The sequence below is a fragment of the Sander vitreus genome, chromosome 17 (genome assembly GCF_031162955.1).
Source record: "Sander vitreus isolate 19-12246 chromosome 17, sanVit1, whole genome shotgun sequence".
Lineage (NCBI taxonomy): Eukaryota > Metazoa > Chordata > Actinopteri > Perciformes > Percidae > Sander > Sander vitreus.
In genome coordinates this window covers 32222248-32239747 of record NC_135871.1, presented here as the reverse complement: position 1 = coordinate 32239747, position 17500 = coordinate 32222248, and the positions used below count along the sequence as shown (strand labels likewise).

Genomic DNA, 17500 nt, shown 5'->3' with positions numbered 1-17500 from the left:
TAGGTAAATTAGTCTCTAAGATCCCCAGATGGAGTTCATCCTGAGGATCCACAAGCTGCGTTAGAAACTGATCCCCATCACGGGAATAGATCACTATACAGTGTTCTAGAATACCCACAATGCTCAGCTAATCTGAGTGTACATACGATGTTCCTTACATTTTACACAGCCTTGTAACATGTTGCAAAAAATGTCACGTACCCCCTGCAGTCCTCCAGAGTACCCCTAGGGAGACACATGGGGACATGTACCCCCTGCAGTCCTCCAGAGTACCCCTAGGGAGACACATGGGGACATGTACCCCCTGCAGTCCTCCAGAGTACCCCTAGGGGGACACACGTACCCCCTGCAGTCCTCCAGAGTACCCCTAGGAGGACACGTACCCCCTGCAGTCCTCCAGAGTACCCCTAGAGGACGGGACACAGTCCTCCAGAGTACCCCTAGGAGGACACGTACCCCCTGCAGTCCTCCAGAGTACCCCTAGGAGGACACGTATCCCCCCTGCAGTCCTCCAGAGTACCCCTAGGAGGACACGTACCCCCTGCAGTCCTCCAGAGTACCCCTAGGGAGACACATGGGGACATGTACCCCCTGCAGTCCTCCAGAGTACCCCTAGGGAGACACATGGGGACATGTACCCCCTGCAGTCCTCCAGAGTACCCCTAGGAGGACACGTACCCCCTGCAGTCCTCCAGAGTACCCCTAGGAGGACACGTACCCCCTGCAGTCCTCCAGAGTACCCCTAGGAGGGACACGTACCCCCTGCAGTCCTCCAGAGTACCCCTAGGAAGACACGTACCCCCTGCAGTCCTCCAGAGTACCCCTAGGAGGACACGTATACCCCCTGCAGTCCTCCAGAGTACCCCTAGGGGGGACACGTACCCCCTGCAGTCCTCCAGAGTACCCCTAGGGGGACACGTATACCCCCCTGCAGTCCTCCAGAGTACCCCCTAGGAGGACACGTACCCCCCTGCAGTCCTCCAGAGTACCCCCTAGGGAGGGACACGTACTCCCCTGCAGTCCTCCAGAGTACCCCTAGGGAGGACACGTACCCCCTGCAGTCCTCCAGAGTACCCCTAGGGGGACACACATACCCCCTGCAGTCCTCCAGAGTACAACTAGAGGGACACGTACACCCTGCAGTCCTCCAGAGTACCCCTAGGGGGACACACGTACCCCCTGCAGTCCTCCAGAGTACCCCTAGGGGGACACGTATACTCCATTTGAGAAACACTGAGATAAGGGATACTTGACTTAAAAAACGTTGAAGGCCCTACAGGTTGTAGTATTTAAACAGTTTTAAACAGTATTAGTACACACATTGCTTCCCAACACATCCCAAATATAAATGAGAACACGGACTCATTTGTTAAAAGTTCACTCACTTTATATTTAACAAAAAGGAAAAAAAGAAAATCAGCATTTCATGAGTTACAACAGCTTATGGTGGCAGCTGGATGGGCTGTACAGGTCCATCTGGTTTACAGGTAAAGCAGTCGTCGTATACAAACGTACAGTTAGTGGAAATGAAAACAAACGGCGAGCCGAAAACGTCCTCGCAGAGCACCGTGAGAACAGACAAAAACAACAACATTACAGAGAACTTGTGTGTGTTTTCCTGTCGAACCTCCGATAAAAAACCTGGAGACAAAAGTGCTTTAAAATAAAATAAAAAATAAAAAAATCTTTTTACATTTCTACTTTCTTGACCTTTTTTTTTCAACCACCAACGTTCGTAACAATCTGTGAAAAAACTCCGTGTGAAGCTCAGCGTGAGCAGCAACAACACATCGTTTTTAGATTTATACTTTTCGCTTTCTTTGTCGATAAGATTGGTTTCTTCGTACAAAATCTGATAAAAGGAGTCCGTTTAGAAAGGCCGGGTATCGAACCGAAACTTATTACGTAACCGACTGAAATGTGACCGAAGTACAGATGTAGTAAAAGTTAAGTTTCTAATTCAAATCAAAACGTGTTAATTTTCGGGGGCGCTTTCGCGACATGTCGTAAACTTAATCGATATGTCGTAAACTTAATCGACATGTCGTAAACTTTCGCGAAATGTCGCAAACTTTCACGACGTCTTAAACTTTCACGAAATGTCACAAACTTTCGCGAAATGTCGCAAACTTTCACGAAATGTCAGTTTCACGACATGTCGCAAACTTTCGCGAAATGTCGCAAACTTTCGCAAAATGTCGCAAACTTTCACAAAATGTCGCAAACTTTCGCGAAATGTCACACTTTCACGACATGTCGCAAAGTTAATCGACATGTCGTAAACTTTCACGAAATGTCAAACTTTCACGACATGTCGCAAAGTTAATCGACATGTCGTAAACTTTCACGAAATGTCGCATACTTTCGCGATATGTCGCAAACTTTCACGATATGTGCATATCGACATGTCGCAAAGTTAATCGACATGTCGTAAACTTTCACGAAATGTCACACTTTCACGACATGTCGCAAAGTTATCGACATGTCGCAAACTTTCGCGAAATGTCGCAAACTTTCGCAAAATGTCGCAAACTTTCACGAAATGTCACACTTTCACGACATGTCGCAAAGTTAATCGACATGTCGTAAACTTTCACGAAATGTCGCAAACTTTCGCGAAATGTTGCAAACTTTCACGATATGTAGCAAACTTTCGCGAAATGTGGCAAACTTTCACGAAATGTCAGTTTCACGACATGTCGTAAACTTTCACAAAATGTCAGTTTGACGAAATGTCGCAAACTTTCACGAAATGTCGCAAACTTTCACGAAATGTCTCAAACGTAATGGCGTCCTGGTGGTTTTTAGTGTTATAACATGTCTGTTGTAACATCTCTCTACTGTCTGCAGTCAAATAAAGACATAAAAAGCCCCCAAAAATAACACAAAATATGCAAATGTCAAACTGTATTTTATCAGATAACGTTCTTGTACGGCTCAAAGTGTTTCTACTACACTGAACTTCTTTTGGTTTTGTAGAAAAACATGTTTTAAGTTCTTAAAAAATAACATTGAAAAATGTTTGTGTTTCAAACAAACAGGTTTTGCATCGTGATTAGCGATACCCAGCCCTTCAAATCAGTGACTAGTGTTCTTTACGTGCTTATTTTATACCCTCATGTCTTAGTTAGTACCCTTGGATTTATTGGTTCCCTTAAATTACTACTTTGTACTTCACGTGACGTAATTCCTCCTTTACATGTATCCTTTATATTCCATTTTCATATGTAATAGTTTGATTAAATCCGAATGAATTTTGTCTTAATCGTCATATTTTGTCCTCTTCTTTTTTGACATCTTTGACATCCCATAAAACAGATTTCACAGGATAACAAGATTGTTTTACAGCAACGAAATCACAACAATCAATCCTGCAGATTTGATCAGAGTTCATAAAAACACACTTCGTAGAAACAAGAAGATGCTCAGAAGAGAAGAACTCTACAAACTATTAATCCAAGGGAACAAATGAGGAAAATCGAGGGTAAAAAGGTTCCCCGACACCAACGGACTATTGAAATCCTCCTCTTCTTCACCGAGTCTCTCGTCTTTTTTTGGACTCTGCTAACTAAACCAAAAACGTCCACCGTTAACAACTTTACTGTGAAGTTTTGTACCAGAAACCAGCTAAAAAAAATAAAAATAAAAGTCCTGTAAAGTGCAGTTAGAGAATGAGAACTATAGTTTCACGTGAATGTGCCTGAAAACACACCTGGGTGTGTGGAGCGCCGATTGTACCACAGGTAGCTCCCGGTTGTAGCTAGAAGGGATACAGCTACGGCCGAAAGTTACGCCAAATCTCGGCTAATGTACGATAACTGGGCTGCAGGATGAGAGGAAAATTTGGTTGTTAAATATTGAAATAACGGTATTAAAAGTGTTCTCAGTTCTGCTGCTTTCAGTATTCTGCTAAAATACAACAAACTGAACAACGAATTAAACATGAAAGGCGGCGCAAACTTTTCGCGGAATGTTGCAAACGTTCACAAAGTGTCGCAAACTTTCACAAAGTGTCGCAAACTTTTACAAAGTGTCGCAAACTTTCACAAAGTGTCGCAAACTTTCACAAAGTGTCGCAAACTTTCACAAAGTGTCGCAAACTTAACTGACATGTCGCAAACTTTCACGGAGTGTTGCAAACTTTCACAAAGTGTCGCAAACTTTCACAAAGTGTCGCAAACTTTCACAAAGTGTCGCAAACTTAACTGACATGTCGCAAACTTTCACGGAGTGTCGCAAACTTAATTGACATGTCGCAAACTTTCACGAAATGTCGCAAACTTTCGGAGTGTCGCAAACTTAATTGACATGTCGCAAACTTTCACGGAGTGTCGCAAAGTTTCGCGAAATGTCGCAAACTTTTCGCGAAATGTTGCAAACGTTCACAAAGTTTCGCAAACTTTCACAAAGTGTCGCAAACTTTTACAAAGTGTCGCAAACTTTTACGATATGTCGCAAACTTAACTGACATGTCGCAAACTTTCGCGATGTGTCTCAAACTTTCAGCGCCGACTAACATTTTAAAGTGCAGTTTTCTGCTGATATTTTCTTTCAACTAACACAAAAATATGTCGCAACGTTCGCAAACTTTCACGACATGTCGCAAACTTTGATACGTTTCAAACTTTAGCCATATTTTGCGAAAAGTTCGTGACATATTGTAAAAGTTCGCAAACTTTCACGATGTCGAAAACTTTCGCGAAATGTCAAACTTTCACGCAGTGTCGTGAACTTTCACATGTCGCAAACTTTCACGATATGTCGCAAACTTTCACGATATGTCGCAAACTTTTCACGATATGTCGCAAACTTAATTGACATGTCGCAAACTTTCACGATATGTCGCAAACTTTCACGACGTGTCGCAAACTTTATTGATATGTTTCAAACTTTAGCCATATTTTGCGAAAAGTTTGCGATATATTGTGAAAGTTCACGATATGTCGCAAACTGTTGCTGTTCGCGAAATGTTGCAAACTTTCACGGAGTGTCGCAAACTTTCACGAAATGTCGCAAACTTCGCGAAATGTTGCAAACTTTCCCAAAGTTTGTTGCAAACTTTCACAAAGTGTCGCAAACTTAATTGACATGTCGCAAACTTTCACGAAATGTCGCAAACTTCTCGAAATGTTGCAAACTTTCACAAAGTTTGTTGCAAACTTTCGCAAAGTTTGTTGCAAACTTTCACAATGTGTCGCAAACTTTTGCGAAATGTCGCAAACTTTCGCGATGTGTCTCAAACTTTCGCGACATGTCGCAAACTTTCATGAAATGTCGCAAACTTAATCAATATGTCGCAAACTTTCGTGACGTTTCAAACTTAAGCCATATGAATATTGTGCAGCCCTAGAATAAAAGAATATCATTGTGATACTTTCAGACCGGTAACGTTCGTTCCTCGGGAGTGTTTTAATCCTAATCACGATCTTTTTCCTAAACCTAGCTAGTGGTTTTGGTGCCTAAACGTAACCATCGTCGTCGTAGCTGTAGCCCTCTTAGCGTTAACCGTCAGCTCTCTGACAGATGTGGACAGATGATGAGGATGTACGGAGGCAGCGGGAGGCCAAAAAATACATATATTCATGTTCTGGTCCAAGATAAACTGGACGGACTTCTGGCGTCGTCACTGTTGCAGGTTTTTTTGTGGTTTGTGTTTAGGTAAATGAGACTTATTGATTTTCTGCAAGTTGAATAAAAACATTTGTGACTTTAATTTGGGAATTCTGGGTCCTTAATGTTTCCTCAGAATATTACCCAACTCCTTCGGCTCCGTAATTAATTTATTTTTTACCTACAAAAGCAGAAATGTAATTCTTCCTACGGTACATTTTTGATTATTGGTGATTTGCGTTTCTGTTCAGATTTCTGCAAGCTAAACAAAAATCCATTTTTACACAATCCTGCAAGTTAACGATGTTTTAGTGCCACTGTAGGTCAAAGTATTTAGTAACGGAGCCATGGGGGGGGGGGGGGGGGTAATATTTACGGAGAAAAAAACTCATTCTACATTTGTCTAGATCTAGATTAGTCTGTTCGCGTTTTTGGGGTTTTTCTTTTACAAACGTACTGTTGATTGTTCGAGAATCAAATCTCGGAAACTCTGAATGTTTTCTGGGAAAATTACTTTTCTTCTGGCTCCGAAATGTATTTAATATTTTACCTACAAAAAGTAGGAATCTCATTCTGTCAAATGAACGAAAAACTGGAGACAGTCAACAAATGATATTAAAATGTCACTTTCGTCTAAAAAGATCCTACGGAGCTGAAATCCATAATTATTTTATATCTTTTGCCCAAATATCTTACAGGCACAAGTTATCTGGAGCGCGTTAACTGATGTTACGATAATCTGGACGATGAAAATAACTCCAAATAAGCCAAAATAAGCCAAAGAAAATAACGTTGCATCCAAATGACTTAGTAAGATTGTAACTTACTGTTTCCTATGGGCACACAATACCAAAACTATACTATAATAGTATACTATAATAGTATACTATAATAGTATACTATTATAGTATACTATTATAGTACTAGTAGGAACTATAACTGTTTCTACGAGCAACTATTTTCCCGATTAAACACACCTTTAGAAAGTGACGACAGTTTCAAAAACTAAAGCAAAAAGTCCTCCTGAAACAAGTGTTTTTATCTAATCTTAAGTGTTGAGCTGGGTATCGAACATGAATGTATTGAAATATAACGGAGAACTGAGACCAGCTCTTATTTGACTTGTATTGTTTCCGTATTCTGAAAAACTGAAAGTTTGATGTTTGTTTCTGACGTAACTCTTGTGTTGTCCCCCGTCCTCAAAATGTCTATCAGAAATATGGGTTTCTTTTTAATTACGTACTTATAATTACCCAAAAATAACACGGATGATTCCACACATCGCACTCAGCAAGTACAACAAAAGATTGGATCTCTACTTTCATTGAAATTTGGGTATTTTGGGTGCCATATAATTATTTTAGCATTTGGAGAAAAAAATATGTAAATGTTGCGTAACAGTCTCCTCGCTGAACATTGACCGTTCTGTGATTATTTTTATTTTTTGGGGCATTTTCGGCCTTTATTTTTGAGAGGACAGCTGAAGACACGAAAGGGGAGCGAGGGGGGGAATGACATGCAGCAAAAGGCTGCGTCGAGGAGTAAACCTCTACATATTGGCGCGCGCTCCACCAACTGAGCTACCCGGGCGCCCAAATGATCCTTCCTTAATCTAAGTCAAAGTCATGCATTTCCTATAAATGAGGTTTTTAATTGACCATGTATTCCAAAAGTAAGTGTTAAACTATAGTTGGTAGTAAGTTGGTGTTAGTCAGGTCAGTCCTTCCAGAAACATGAGGAGTTATTCGGTCGTCGTTTTGGGCTAAAATCCTTGATTATGCGTCACGTTTTCTTAAAAAATGTGATGGAATATGTGGGATATTTATGCGATGAAATAGCGGGAACTTCCAAAAACTGTGATGTCATCGTGGCATCATCGCGGGTTTACAGCTTTTAGAGGACGTTCACGTCGCGTAATGACATCACTTCATAACGTTCTCATGGCAACAGGGGAAAACAGCTGCTCCTGTGTGAAGTAAACACAACATTTTTCGTCTTTCTGATAAGATATTTGGGACTTTCTGCAACGAAAATGTGAGGATTATGACATCATGCAAGCCCCGCATATTTTGCGCGGAAATCAGCAATTTATGCAGCGAAAGGGGCCCCCCCCCCCCCCAAAAATAAATATGAGGACTTTGGCTGATTATGCATTGAGTTATGAGATCACATGATCAGGTTTTTCTGGAGGGACTGGTTAGGTGTTTATACATGGTTGTGAAAAGAAGTGTTAAACGTAAAAATAAAAACGCCAAAACATTGAAAAAGGCACCAAAAGTGTTGAAAAAAACACCAAAACATCAGAAAAAGGTTTTGATTTTCAGTTCAGAAGACAACAAAAGGGTTAAATCATAATCTTTTCTTCTAGTTTTGAGACAAACGTCTTCTTTCGGCTGCTTCTGTTTTACATTTGTTTAATATTTGAGATTATTTCTGGTTTCTTTTGTCTTATTAAGTGTTTTGTAGAAACAAACATTTTTGATATTCATGAAAATAAAAGTACCGAAGAAGGATTTTCAGTATTTGTACCTACAAACTCGTTCATATTTTTGGACTTTATTTAGGACACCCAGCTGCTCTAAACATCGTCACTGATATTTGGGGTTTTCTATTCAGAAAAACAATATTTGAGGTGAATAATTTGAGTTTTTCTAAGACATTATTTACTTGGATTATTCTGTCTTGTTAGAATAATAAATGAATGACTTCTGCCGGTTTTTTATTTGAAATATATCTCATGAAGACAGATGTTTTTGCTTGATATGTTAAAGAAAACGGAGCCAACAGCTGCGTTTACACTAATAAAAGTGATGTTTAAAACATTAAGATTGTCAGATTCATGCTGGTGTTATTTTTCCTCAGAAGCTCAACGACAAACCAAACGTTTTACGACGATTGGACGATGCAACCAGTTATCTTGAAAAATATATTTCTGCTCGACGCGAGAAAACACGAACACACCAACAGCTTTACAACCAAAAACAAACAAACAAACAAACAAAGAAATAAAACCGATTGTTGACTCAAGCATCAAGGCAACAGCCTCCGTGTTTCGTCCCACCTCTGGTCCCAACATCTGCCTCCCATTTTGTGTGAAAAAAAAATGTAAAAAATGTAAAAAATGAGTTTTGGCACAAACAGTCCTTCAAAAAACATGAACAGACACTAAAAACCTGGATATGTTTTTCTTCTGATCTGAGATTGTCGCCGAACGTTTTGAAGTGAAACTCTGTAGAAAAATATAATGAGGCAATATAAAAAAGACGGAATGAAAAGTACTGCAAGAGTTCAATGGATAGATTTACAAATGATTCTTTCTATATAGCTTATAAATACGTTATCTACACAATATGTGGTACAAAAATACTATATAGCATTTAGTGGGCACTGGATTTCCTTTGTGTGTGTTTTTTTTTTTTTTTCCTCAAAGTCAAAAACAACATAAAACATAAAAAATAAAACAGATTATGAAGACGTGGAACTGGTCAGGCACAAGTTCGTTCATCGTTCGCGTTGAGGGGAAAGCCCTGCGTCCTCCGTAGAAGCTACGACGTGTTCGCTGTGCAAACACACAAACAGTTTCAGTCGAGCGTCTCAACGGGACCAGAACGCGGGAAACGCAAGCGTACGTTTTGGTTTTAAATCCCGTGTGAACATCACAGAGTTTCGGAGGATGTGAGTCATGTGAAATCCATCTTTTTAGTGTGTATTGTTTAGTGGAGAAAATATGTTTTAGTGTTTGTGTGTACGGAGGCCCTGAGGGGACAAGAGCTAAAAAAATAAGTTTCTAAAACACAAAAACAAACCAAAAGAGACCGATTGTCTTCAGATTAGGGATGCACCGAATCCAGGATTTGGCTTCTGATTGGGCTGAATATTGGGCTTTTTGACGGGGTTGGGTTTTAGTTGATTACAGGAAGGTGTTTACGTAGGTGGAGCTTCAATGCAGCAGGCTGAGAGGAAGTGGAAATGGAACTGGTGAGCAGAAAAAGTGTTGTTTGGCAGTACTTTCAGTCAAAAGAAGGCCATTCAAGTCCAGCTACATGTTCAATCTGCAATGCTGATTAGTCTGGTGGTGGCGAGGACCCTAAACAATACACAACATCACCGCTGTTACAACATCTGGTCTGAAACATCTGGAAGAATACGAGCTGAGCATGAAGGAATCTACAGACAGCAGCCAGAATGCAGCAACTTCAGGTACGGCAAAGGAAGGACAGTCACTGTTTACTTCATTAATGTGTTGACTGTGTTCATGGACTGAGGACGGGACGAGGACTCAGCAGAACCTCAACCAGGGGGTTCAGGATTCAGCAGAACCTCAACCAGGGGGTTCAGGATTCAGCAGAACCTCAACCAGGGGGTTCAGGACTCAGCAGAATCTCAACCAGGGGGTTCAGGACTCAGCAGAACCTCAACCAGGGGGTTCAGGATTCAGCAGAATCTCAACCAGGGGAGTCGGTAGAACCCCAAAAATCTGGATTCGGTGCGTCCCTAATTTCTTGATAGTTTCTAGAAACGTTTTGTCGCTTCAGGGCCTTCGTAGCGTTTCCTCAAACCGCTGCAGCTGCGACATTACTCTCCGAGCTGCTCCTGGTTTGATTGATTGGGAAATAAATATGTGCCTCAACGTGTTTAGAGCTGCAACAATTAGTCGATTAATCAATTCGTTGATTAGTCAATCGACAGGCGGTGATTGAATAATCGTTTTAGTCATTTTTGTAAAGCAAGAAAGCCAAAAAATATTTCAGGATGTCAGGATTTGATACTTTTCTTTGTCGTATAGAGCAATAAACTGAGTAGCTTTGAATTTTTGGACTTTTTGTCAGACGAACTATTAGCAGACGTCACCATAGACACATTTCACTAGTTTCTGACATTTTAATACCTAATCAAGTGTGGTTTGTTTGTTTGATTTATTGGGTAATTGTGTTTAGAGCTGCAACGATTAATCCATTCATCAGTTAGTGGGTCATTAGAAAGTCGATTGGCAACTGTTCTGCTCATGCAATAATCATTTGAGTCCTTTTCTAAACAAAAAAAGCAAAAAGTTTGCTGGTTTCATGTTAATTTGATGCTTTCCTTTGTCTTACAGGATAGAAAAACTAATTTTGGATTTTTGTCAGAATAAAACACACTATAAGCAGACGTTCCCATGGGTATGTTTCACTATTTTCTGACTTTTCATTGACAAAACGATCGATCGGCTGATCGAGAAACTAATTGGCAGATTAATCGCTAAAGAAAACTACCGTTAGCTGCAGCTTTAACCGTGTTATTGCTTCATGACTCACATCCACATCAGACACGATCCTACGAACTGGAGGTAAATATTAAATCAGAGAGCCAGTACCACGTTCTCACACCTTTTCTCCAGTTTACACGGTAACTACAGACACTGCCGAGCCTCCTCTTCCTCCTCTTCCTCCTCTTCCTGTTGATGTGTCTCATATTTGGCTTCAGATAAGTTAAAACGTCCCGCTGTCCGTCCGTCCGCTCCGTCCGTCCGCTTTTTGTCCTTCTTGAGCCTATTTCTTTTGTCCCGCTTTAAGGCAACTTATATTTGTGATGATTTTTAATAAAACCTTTTTCTTAAAAAAATGTACAAATTTCTTAATACAAACCTCTATGGCGTCATCAGTAAACACTGTATAGAAAATATATAAATATGCTTTTCTCTTTTTCAATGTACAAATGTTCGGCAGCGACCGTTTAGTTTTCCGTTTCTCCCGCAGTCTCCCGTTTTTAAATCCTCATATATGCACAATTGCTATTTACAGTGAGGGGGGGGTCAAAGGGGGAGGGGGGGTGATTGCGGGCGCTCACGAGGAGTCCGTGCACGGCGAGGGGGGCGGGTACAGGTGGTGCGAGTAGCTGCGCTCGGTGTAAGGCGATGGCGGGCAGCTCTCGCAGTTCTCCTCGGCCGACAGGTACTGGCTGCGTGGCGTGGGTGGAGGCGGGAAAGGCTCCGAGTCGTAGTTGAGGTCGCTGGTGTAGCCCTTGGCGGCGGCCACGGCCGACTTGAGCGGCGCCCGGCGGCCCGGCGTGTAGTCGCTGTCGCACACGTCGGTGCTGCAGGGGGTGGTGGGCGGGGCGAAGTGACGGTAGGTGTAGGGCCGGTAGCTGGAACACAGGAACACAGATTTTAGGAACAGAATCAGAAAGGAGGAGTTCATTGCCACAGTAGTTACTAAGGCTGCACACGCAATATTATATCTAGACTCAATATCGTTAGGGCGATATCACGTTGCACAATATTATATCGAATATATAATAATGTGAGTTAACGGAGATAACGTGAGTTAATATGAGTTAGCGGGAGATAACGTGAGTTAATAATATGAGTTAACGGGAGATAACGTGAGTTAATAATATGAGTTAACGGGAGATAACGTGAGTTAATAATATGAGTTAATAATGTGAGTTAACGGGAGATAATAATGTGAGTTAATAACGTGAGTTAATAATATGAGTTAACGGGAGATAACGTGAGTTAATAATGTGAGTTAACGAGAGATAATAATGTGAGTTAATAATGTGAGTTAACGGGAGATAACGTGAGTTAATAATGTGAGTTAACGGGAGATAACGAGAGTTAATGTGAGTTAATGTGAGTCAATAATATGAGTTAACGGGAGATAACGTGAGTTAATAATGTGAGTTAACGAAAGATAACGTGAGTTAATAATATGAGTTAATAATAATGTGAGTTAACGGGAGATAACGTGAGTTAATAATGTGAGTTAACGTGAGTTAATAATGTGAGTTAACGGGAGATAACGTGAGTTAATAACGTGAGTTAACGGGAGATAACGTGAGTTAATATGAGTTAACGGGAGATAACGTGAGTTAATATGAGTTAACGGGAGATAACGTGAGTTAATAATGTGAGTTAACGTGAGTTAATAATGTGAGTTAAAGGGAGATAACGTGAGTTAACGGGAGATAACGTGAGTTAATAATGTGAGTTAACGAGAGATAACGTGAGTTAATAATGTGAGTTAACGGGAGATAACGTGAGTTAATAATATGAGTTACCTGTAGGATCTGTGTGTTGAGGGGCTGTTGGAGGAATAACCAAACTCCATGGTGTACTGAGAGCGGACCGTCGCCGGAGACGGAGGAGGATTCAGGATCTGGAACAAAATAATAAAAAGTAAAACAACATACTTCATGATCAGAGTTTTACTACAAGTCGCCAGTTCAGGAAGAAGGACAGAAAAAAAGAGACAAAACCTTTCGAAATTACACCTCAACATCAGGCAACAAATGTCAGAAAAGACACAAAAAACTTTGAGGAAAAACCCTCCAGAAAAGGGACAAATAAGTCAAAACGTTGTTCAACAAAAACGTTGAAAAAAGCCAAGAATGGATTATTGGGGGGGGTTGTATGTTTATCACTGTAAACTTTATTGTCCATACATGTTGGACATTTTTGCTAAATAACTCTGAAATAACTTAAAAACAGCCACGAAATCCCCATCACCAAACCCACAAGACTCCATGTAAATAATCAGTACTTTTAGCGTGTATAGAGCCAGCATATCTCCACCAGACTCCATGTAAATAATCAGGACTTTTAGCGTGTATAGAGCCAGCATATTTCCACATGTAAATGGCTGAATTAAGGGTTTATTTCAACCAAACCAGAGTGGTGATTGTTGGAACAGTGGAAAGATGAACCAAAGACGGCTTTTGGTAGTTTTATTTAGTTTCTGTCCACTTTGAATGAAATGTGTGTTACGATGATAAAAGTACTGATTATTTACATGGAGTCTGGTGTAGTTTGGTGATGGTGATTTGGGGGCTGTTTCATGTTAAACTAAAAGGATCTTCCTCTTTAACTAAAAGGTCTATCTCTGTAGGGATCCTTTCATAATGTTGTCAGACACTTAGAATAATAATCTGAGTCTGTCAGCAGCAAAAACAGAACTTTTAGTGGAAGCTAACTGATGCTAAACATTAGTCCTGTAGGGTTACATTATGCTGAGCTGTAAATGTGTATAAGAGTCTCACCGGGGGAAAGTAGGTTCCCTTGGTGCTGGACGAGCTGCTGGACGAAGCTCCGGTCACGTGAGCGCGGTCGTACGGTGGCCCGCTGCTCCCACCCATGATGCTCAGCGAGCCAATCACAGACTTCCCTCTGGACATACCTGTGGGTTTGGAATCAAACGTCAGCATTACGTTTATTATAGAGATGTTCTGATACCGATACCAGTACCTGAAAAACCTTTGATACTGCCTAAAATGGTGGTATTGGTGAATAACTCCATCCATCTATCCACCCATCCATCTATCCATCCACATTAGGGTTGGGTATTATATTGTTTGGTTACCGGTGGTAAATAGACTGAAATCCGCGTTGCTATTCCCGGTTATGATATAGTGCGAAATGCGGAAAACTTGCAATGTTTCCCCCGGTCACATATATATATATATATATATATATATATTCTGACTGTGTGGTGTGTGGCGTCCCACCTGGCAGCGAGCTGGACAGCGAGGCCGGATGCGGGACGTATCCCAGCGGCACCGACGACGGCCCGTGAACCACGAAGTCGTTGGTGACCGTCTCGCCGTCGTCCTTCATCTGCGGACAGAGGACGCGCTGGCACACGAAGTACACGCCGCCCACGACGAACAGCGCCATGACAACGCCCACAATGGAGCCGATGGTGTTGTTGGACGGAGGAGGAGGCTCCTCTGTTGGGTCTGAAACCACAGAACAAGAATATATACCGTTAATACTTTGTGTATTGTGTTAAATATGGTTTGTGTGTGTCCGTGTGTGTGTGTGTCCGTGTGTGTGTGTGTGTGTGTGTGTCTGTGTCTGTCTGTGTCTGTGTGTGTCTGTGTGTGTGTGTGTGTGTGTGTGTGTGTGTGTGTGTGTGTGTGTGTGTCTGTGTGTGTGTGTGTGCCTGTGTCTGTGTCTGTATGTGTATGTGTGTGTATGTGTGTGTGTGTGTGTGTGTGTGTGTGTGTGTGTGTGTGTGTACGTGTGTGTGTGTACGTGTGTGTACGTGTGTGTGTGTGTGTGTGTGTGTGTCTCTGTGTGTGTGTCTATCGTGAATGGGGGCCACCCCTCAGTGATGTATCTATAAATAAAGGTTGAATGAATGAATTTGTGTCTGTGTTTGTGAGACTCACAGCAGCCGATCTCATCGGAGTTGTCGGTGCAGTCCATGTTGTGGTCGCACTTCTTGTGTTTCCCGATGCACTGACCGTTGGAGCAGGTGAACTGGTCCGGAGGACAGCGTACTGGGAGACAGACAGAGACACGTTAGAGCAGGTGAACTGGTCTGAAGGACAGCGTACTGGGAGTAGTATGAAGAGAGACAACAGTAGAGAGTAGTATGTAGAGAGACAGCAGTAGAGAGTAGTATGAAGAGAGACAACAGTAGAGAGTAGTATTTAGAGAGACTGCAGTAGAGAGTAGTACGTAGAGAGACTGCAGTAGAGAGTAGTATTTAGAGAGACTACAGTAGAGAGTAGTACGTAGAGAGACTACAGTAGAGAGTAGTATGTAGAGAGACTACAGTAGAGAGTAGTACGTAGAGAGACTACAGTAGAGAGTAGTATGAAAAGACCGAGGCAGGTTGGGGGAGTGGATGGGTCAAACAACACAGGACTGTCCCCCAGGAGACCGGGGGCTTGTGTCCCGCTTCTTGTCCAGCATGTAACTGAAACGTACATTTTGTAACCCCCCAAAAATCTTTTCCCTAAAACCTAACTGTCCCGTTGTTGTGCTTCATGTCAGTTAAACGTGCGGCCCGACCGAGGCGTCAACAAGTGACTCCCGACCAAGCACGTCTAAATATAGCGCTAAAGGAGACTTTTTAAGCGTCAATAACAAAACAGCAAAAGGCACCTGACCAATGGGAGTGACGCGATGGGGAGTGAGAATGCGTTGGGTCCGGCCCGCATGCGACAGGTATTAAGATATTTCTGTCCAAGCCCGATCCGAGCACCACACATACATTTTTCTCATACTAATGACACATGTACGTTTGTAGGAAGACATTCAGAAATGTCAACAGATGAGGTCATCAGCTCACACGGGGCAACAAGCTCACGTTAACACAGGCGCACTCCTACATAATCAGCTTTTTGAAATCTAAAATGTACAATGCCTTATTACGCTGATGTGACCGAGCCCGACCAGAACCTGAACATCATTTCTAGATATCTGTCCGAACCCGGCCCGGCCCGTCGGGTACCGTTGGGACTAGACCAAGGGGGTCAGCTTCTCCCCACAACGCGTATCCCGTTAGCATCCCATTGACTGCCATTCATTCTGACGTCACTTTGACAGAGAATACCTTTACATCTGAAGCGTTTAAAGACTCTATTTGTCCGTTGTTTATTTCTAAAGAAACACGACAACGTATAAAAGGCTCCATTACCTTGTAGCTCACGTTATGGCTCCGTAGCAGACGTTTTTATAACAATAGGCTAACGATTGGGTCATAACCACGAGACTTCCTGTCTCATAGTAGAGGAGTTACCGTATAGTACAGGAGAAGCTCTCAGGCAGTTTGGACTTCCATCAGCTGTTTAAGTGTAATGACTAATGTTAACTATCATTTTAGTGATCAATAATGAGCCTGTGTCTATGTTATCTCCTTACATATACCTACGCTCTCCGTCTCTGCTAGATTGGGAATGATTGAGATTTCTCTTGGCACAGCTACCAGAAGACTTCCAACTTTCAGACAGGTTGCTCACGTCACATCTACGTCTTCAAGCTCAGTTGGAGGCTGCTCAGTAACGCTCAGCCATCACCGGGAAAGAGCTTCTAATGTCCTTCACTGGTCTCCGTCCAGAGACACAGGGTCTAGTGGTCCAGTTTATATACGGTCTACGGACCCGACGGGATCGGTTCGGCTGTCCATCCTCTAGTTGGGTCTCACCTTCACACTTGTTCTCGTCCGAGCGGTCCTGGCAGTTGATCTCTCCGTTGCAGCGCAGGCTGAGGTCGATGCACTGCCGGCTGTCGCACTGGAACTCCGACTCAGAGCAGACCGGACAGTTCTCCTCGTCGCTCCCATCGTCACACTCGGGGTATCCGTCACACCTCCAGGCCTTCGGGATGCAGTCGACCTCGCCGGAGGTACAGGAGAACTGCTCCGGGGAGCAGGTGGGGGGCTCTGAGGGGGGGGACATGAGACGGTCACATTCAGCACCCGCATCCTGGACTCTATTTCCCCATGCGTTGTCTAAGGGACTAATGTAATGTTACCCTACAGGACTAATGTTCAGCAGCAGTTAGAGTCACTTAAAGTTGTGTTGTTGCTGCTGACAGACTCAGATTATTATTCTAAGTGTGTGACAACATTATGGGATGGATCCCTACAGAGATAGACCTTTTAGTTAAAGAGTAAGATCCTTCTAGTTTAACATGAAAACAGCCCCGAAATCCCCATCACCAAACTACACCAGACTCCATGTAAATAATCAGGACTTTTAGCGTGTATAGAGCCAGCATATCTCCACCAGACTCCATGTAAATAATCAGGACTTTTAGCGTGTATAGAGCCAGCATATCTCCACCAGACTCCATGTAAATAATCAGGACTTTTAGCGTGTATAGAGCCAGCATATCTCCACATGTAAATGGGTGAATTAAGGGTTTATTTCAACCAAACCAGAGTGGTGATTGTTGGAACAGTGGAAAGATGAACCAAGACGGCTTTTGGTAGTTTGATTTAGTTTCTGTCCACTTTGAATCAAGTGTGGTTTACGATGATAAAAGTCCTGATTATTTACATGGAGTCTGGTGGAGTTTGGTGATGGGGATTCAGAAACAGAAATGGTATTGGAGAGAAAGTAGGTTACCAAAAAAAAGGAACCGGTACCAAATTCCAGGTAATGGTATCGGTACAAAAGTTGT

At 42.3% G+C, this 17500-nt stretch overlaps 1 protein-coding gene across 1 annotated transcript in view; it reads right to left on the bottom strand.

Moving 5' to 3' along the window:
• Positions 1–11110: 11110 nt before the first annotated feature.
• lrp6 (low density lipoprotein receptor-related protein 6) overlaps positions 11111–17500 on the bottom strand; it is a 59880-nt gene continuing 53490 nt past the window's right edge. The window contains exons 18-23 of the mRNA XM_078272879.1: positions 16521–16757; positions 14758–14868; positions 14092–14322; positions 13627–13763; positions 12649–12746; positions 11111–11733 (exon numbers count right to left, since the gene is read on the bottom strand). Coding sequence (XP_078129005.1) covers positions 11433–11733; positions 12649–12746; positions 13627–13763; positions 14092–14322; positions 14758–14868; positions 16521–16757 — 1115 coding nt within the window. The 3' untranslated portion in view covers positions 11111–11432. The remainder of the gene's footprint in view (positions 11734–12648; positions 12747–13626; positions 13764–14091; positions 14323–14757; positions 14869–16520; positions 16758–17500) is intronic.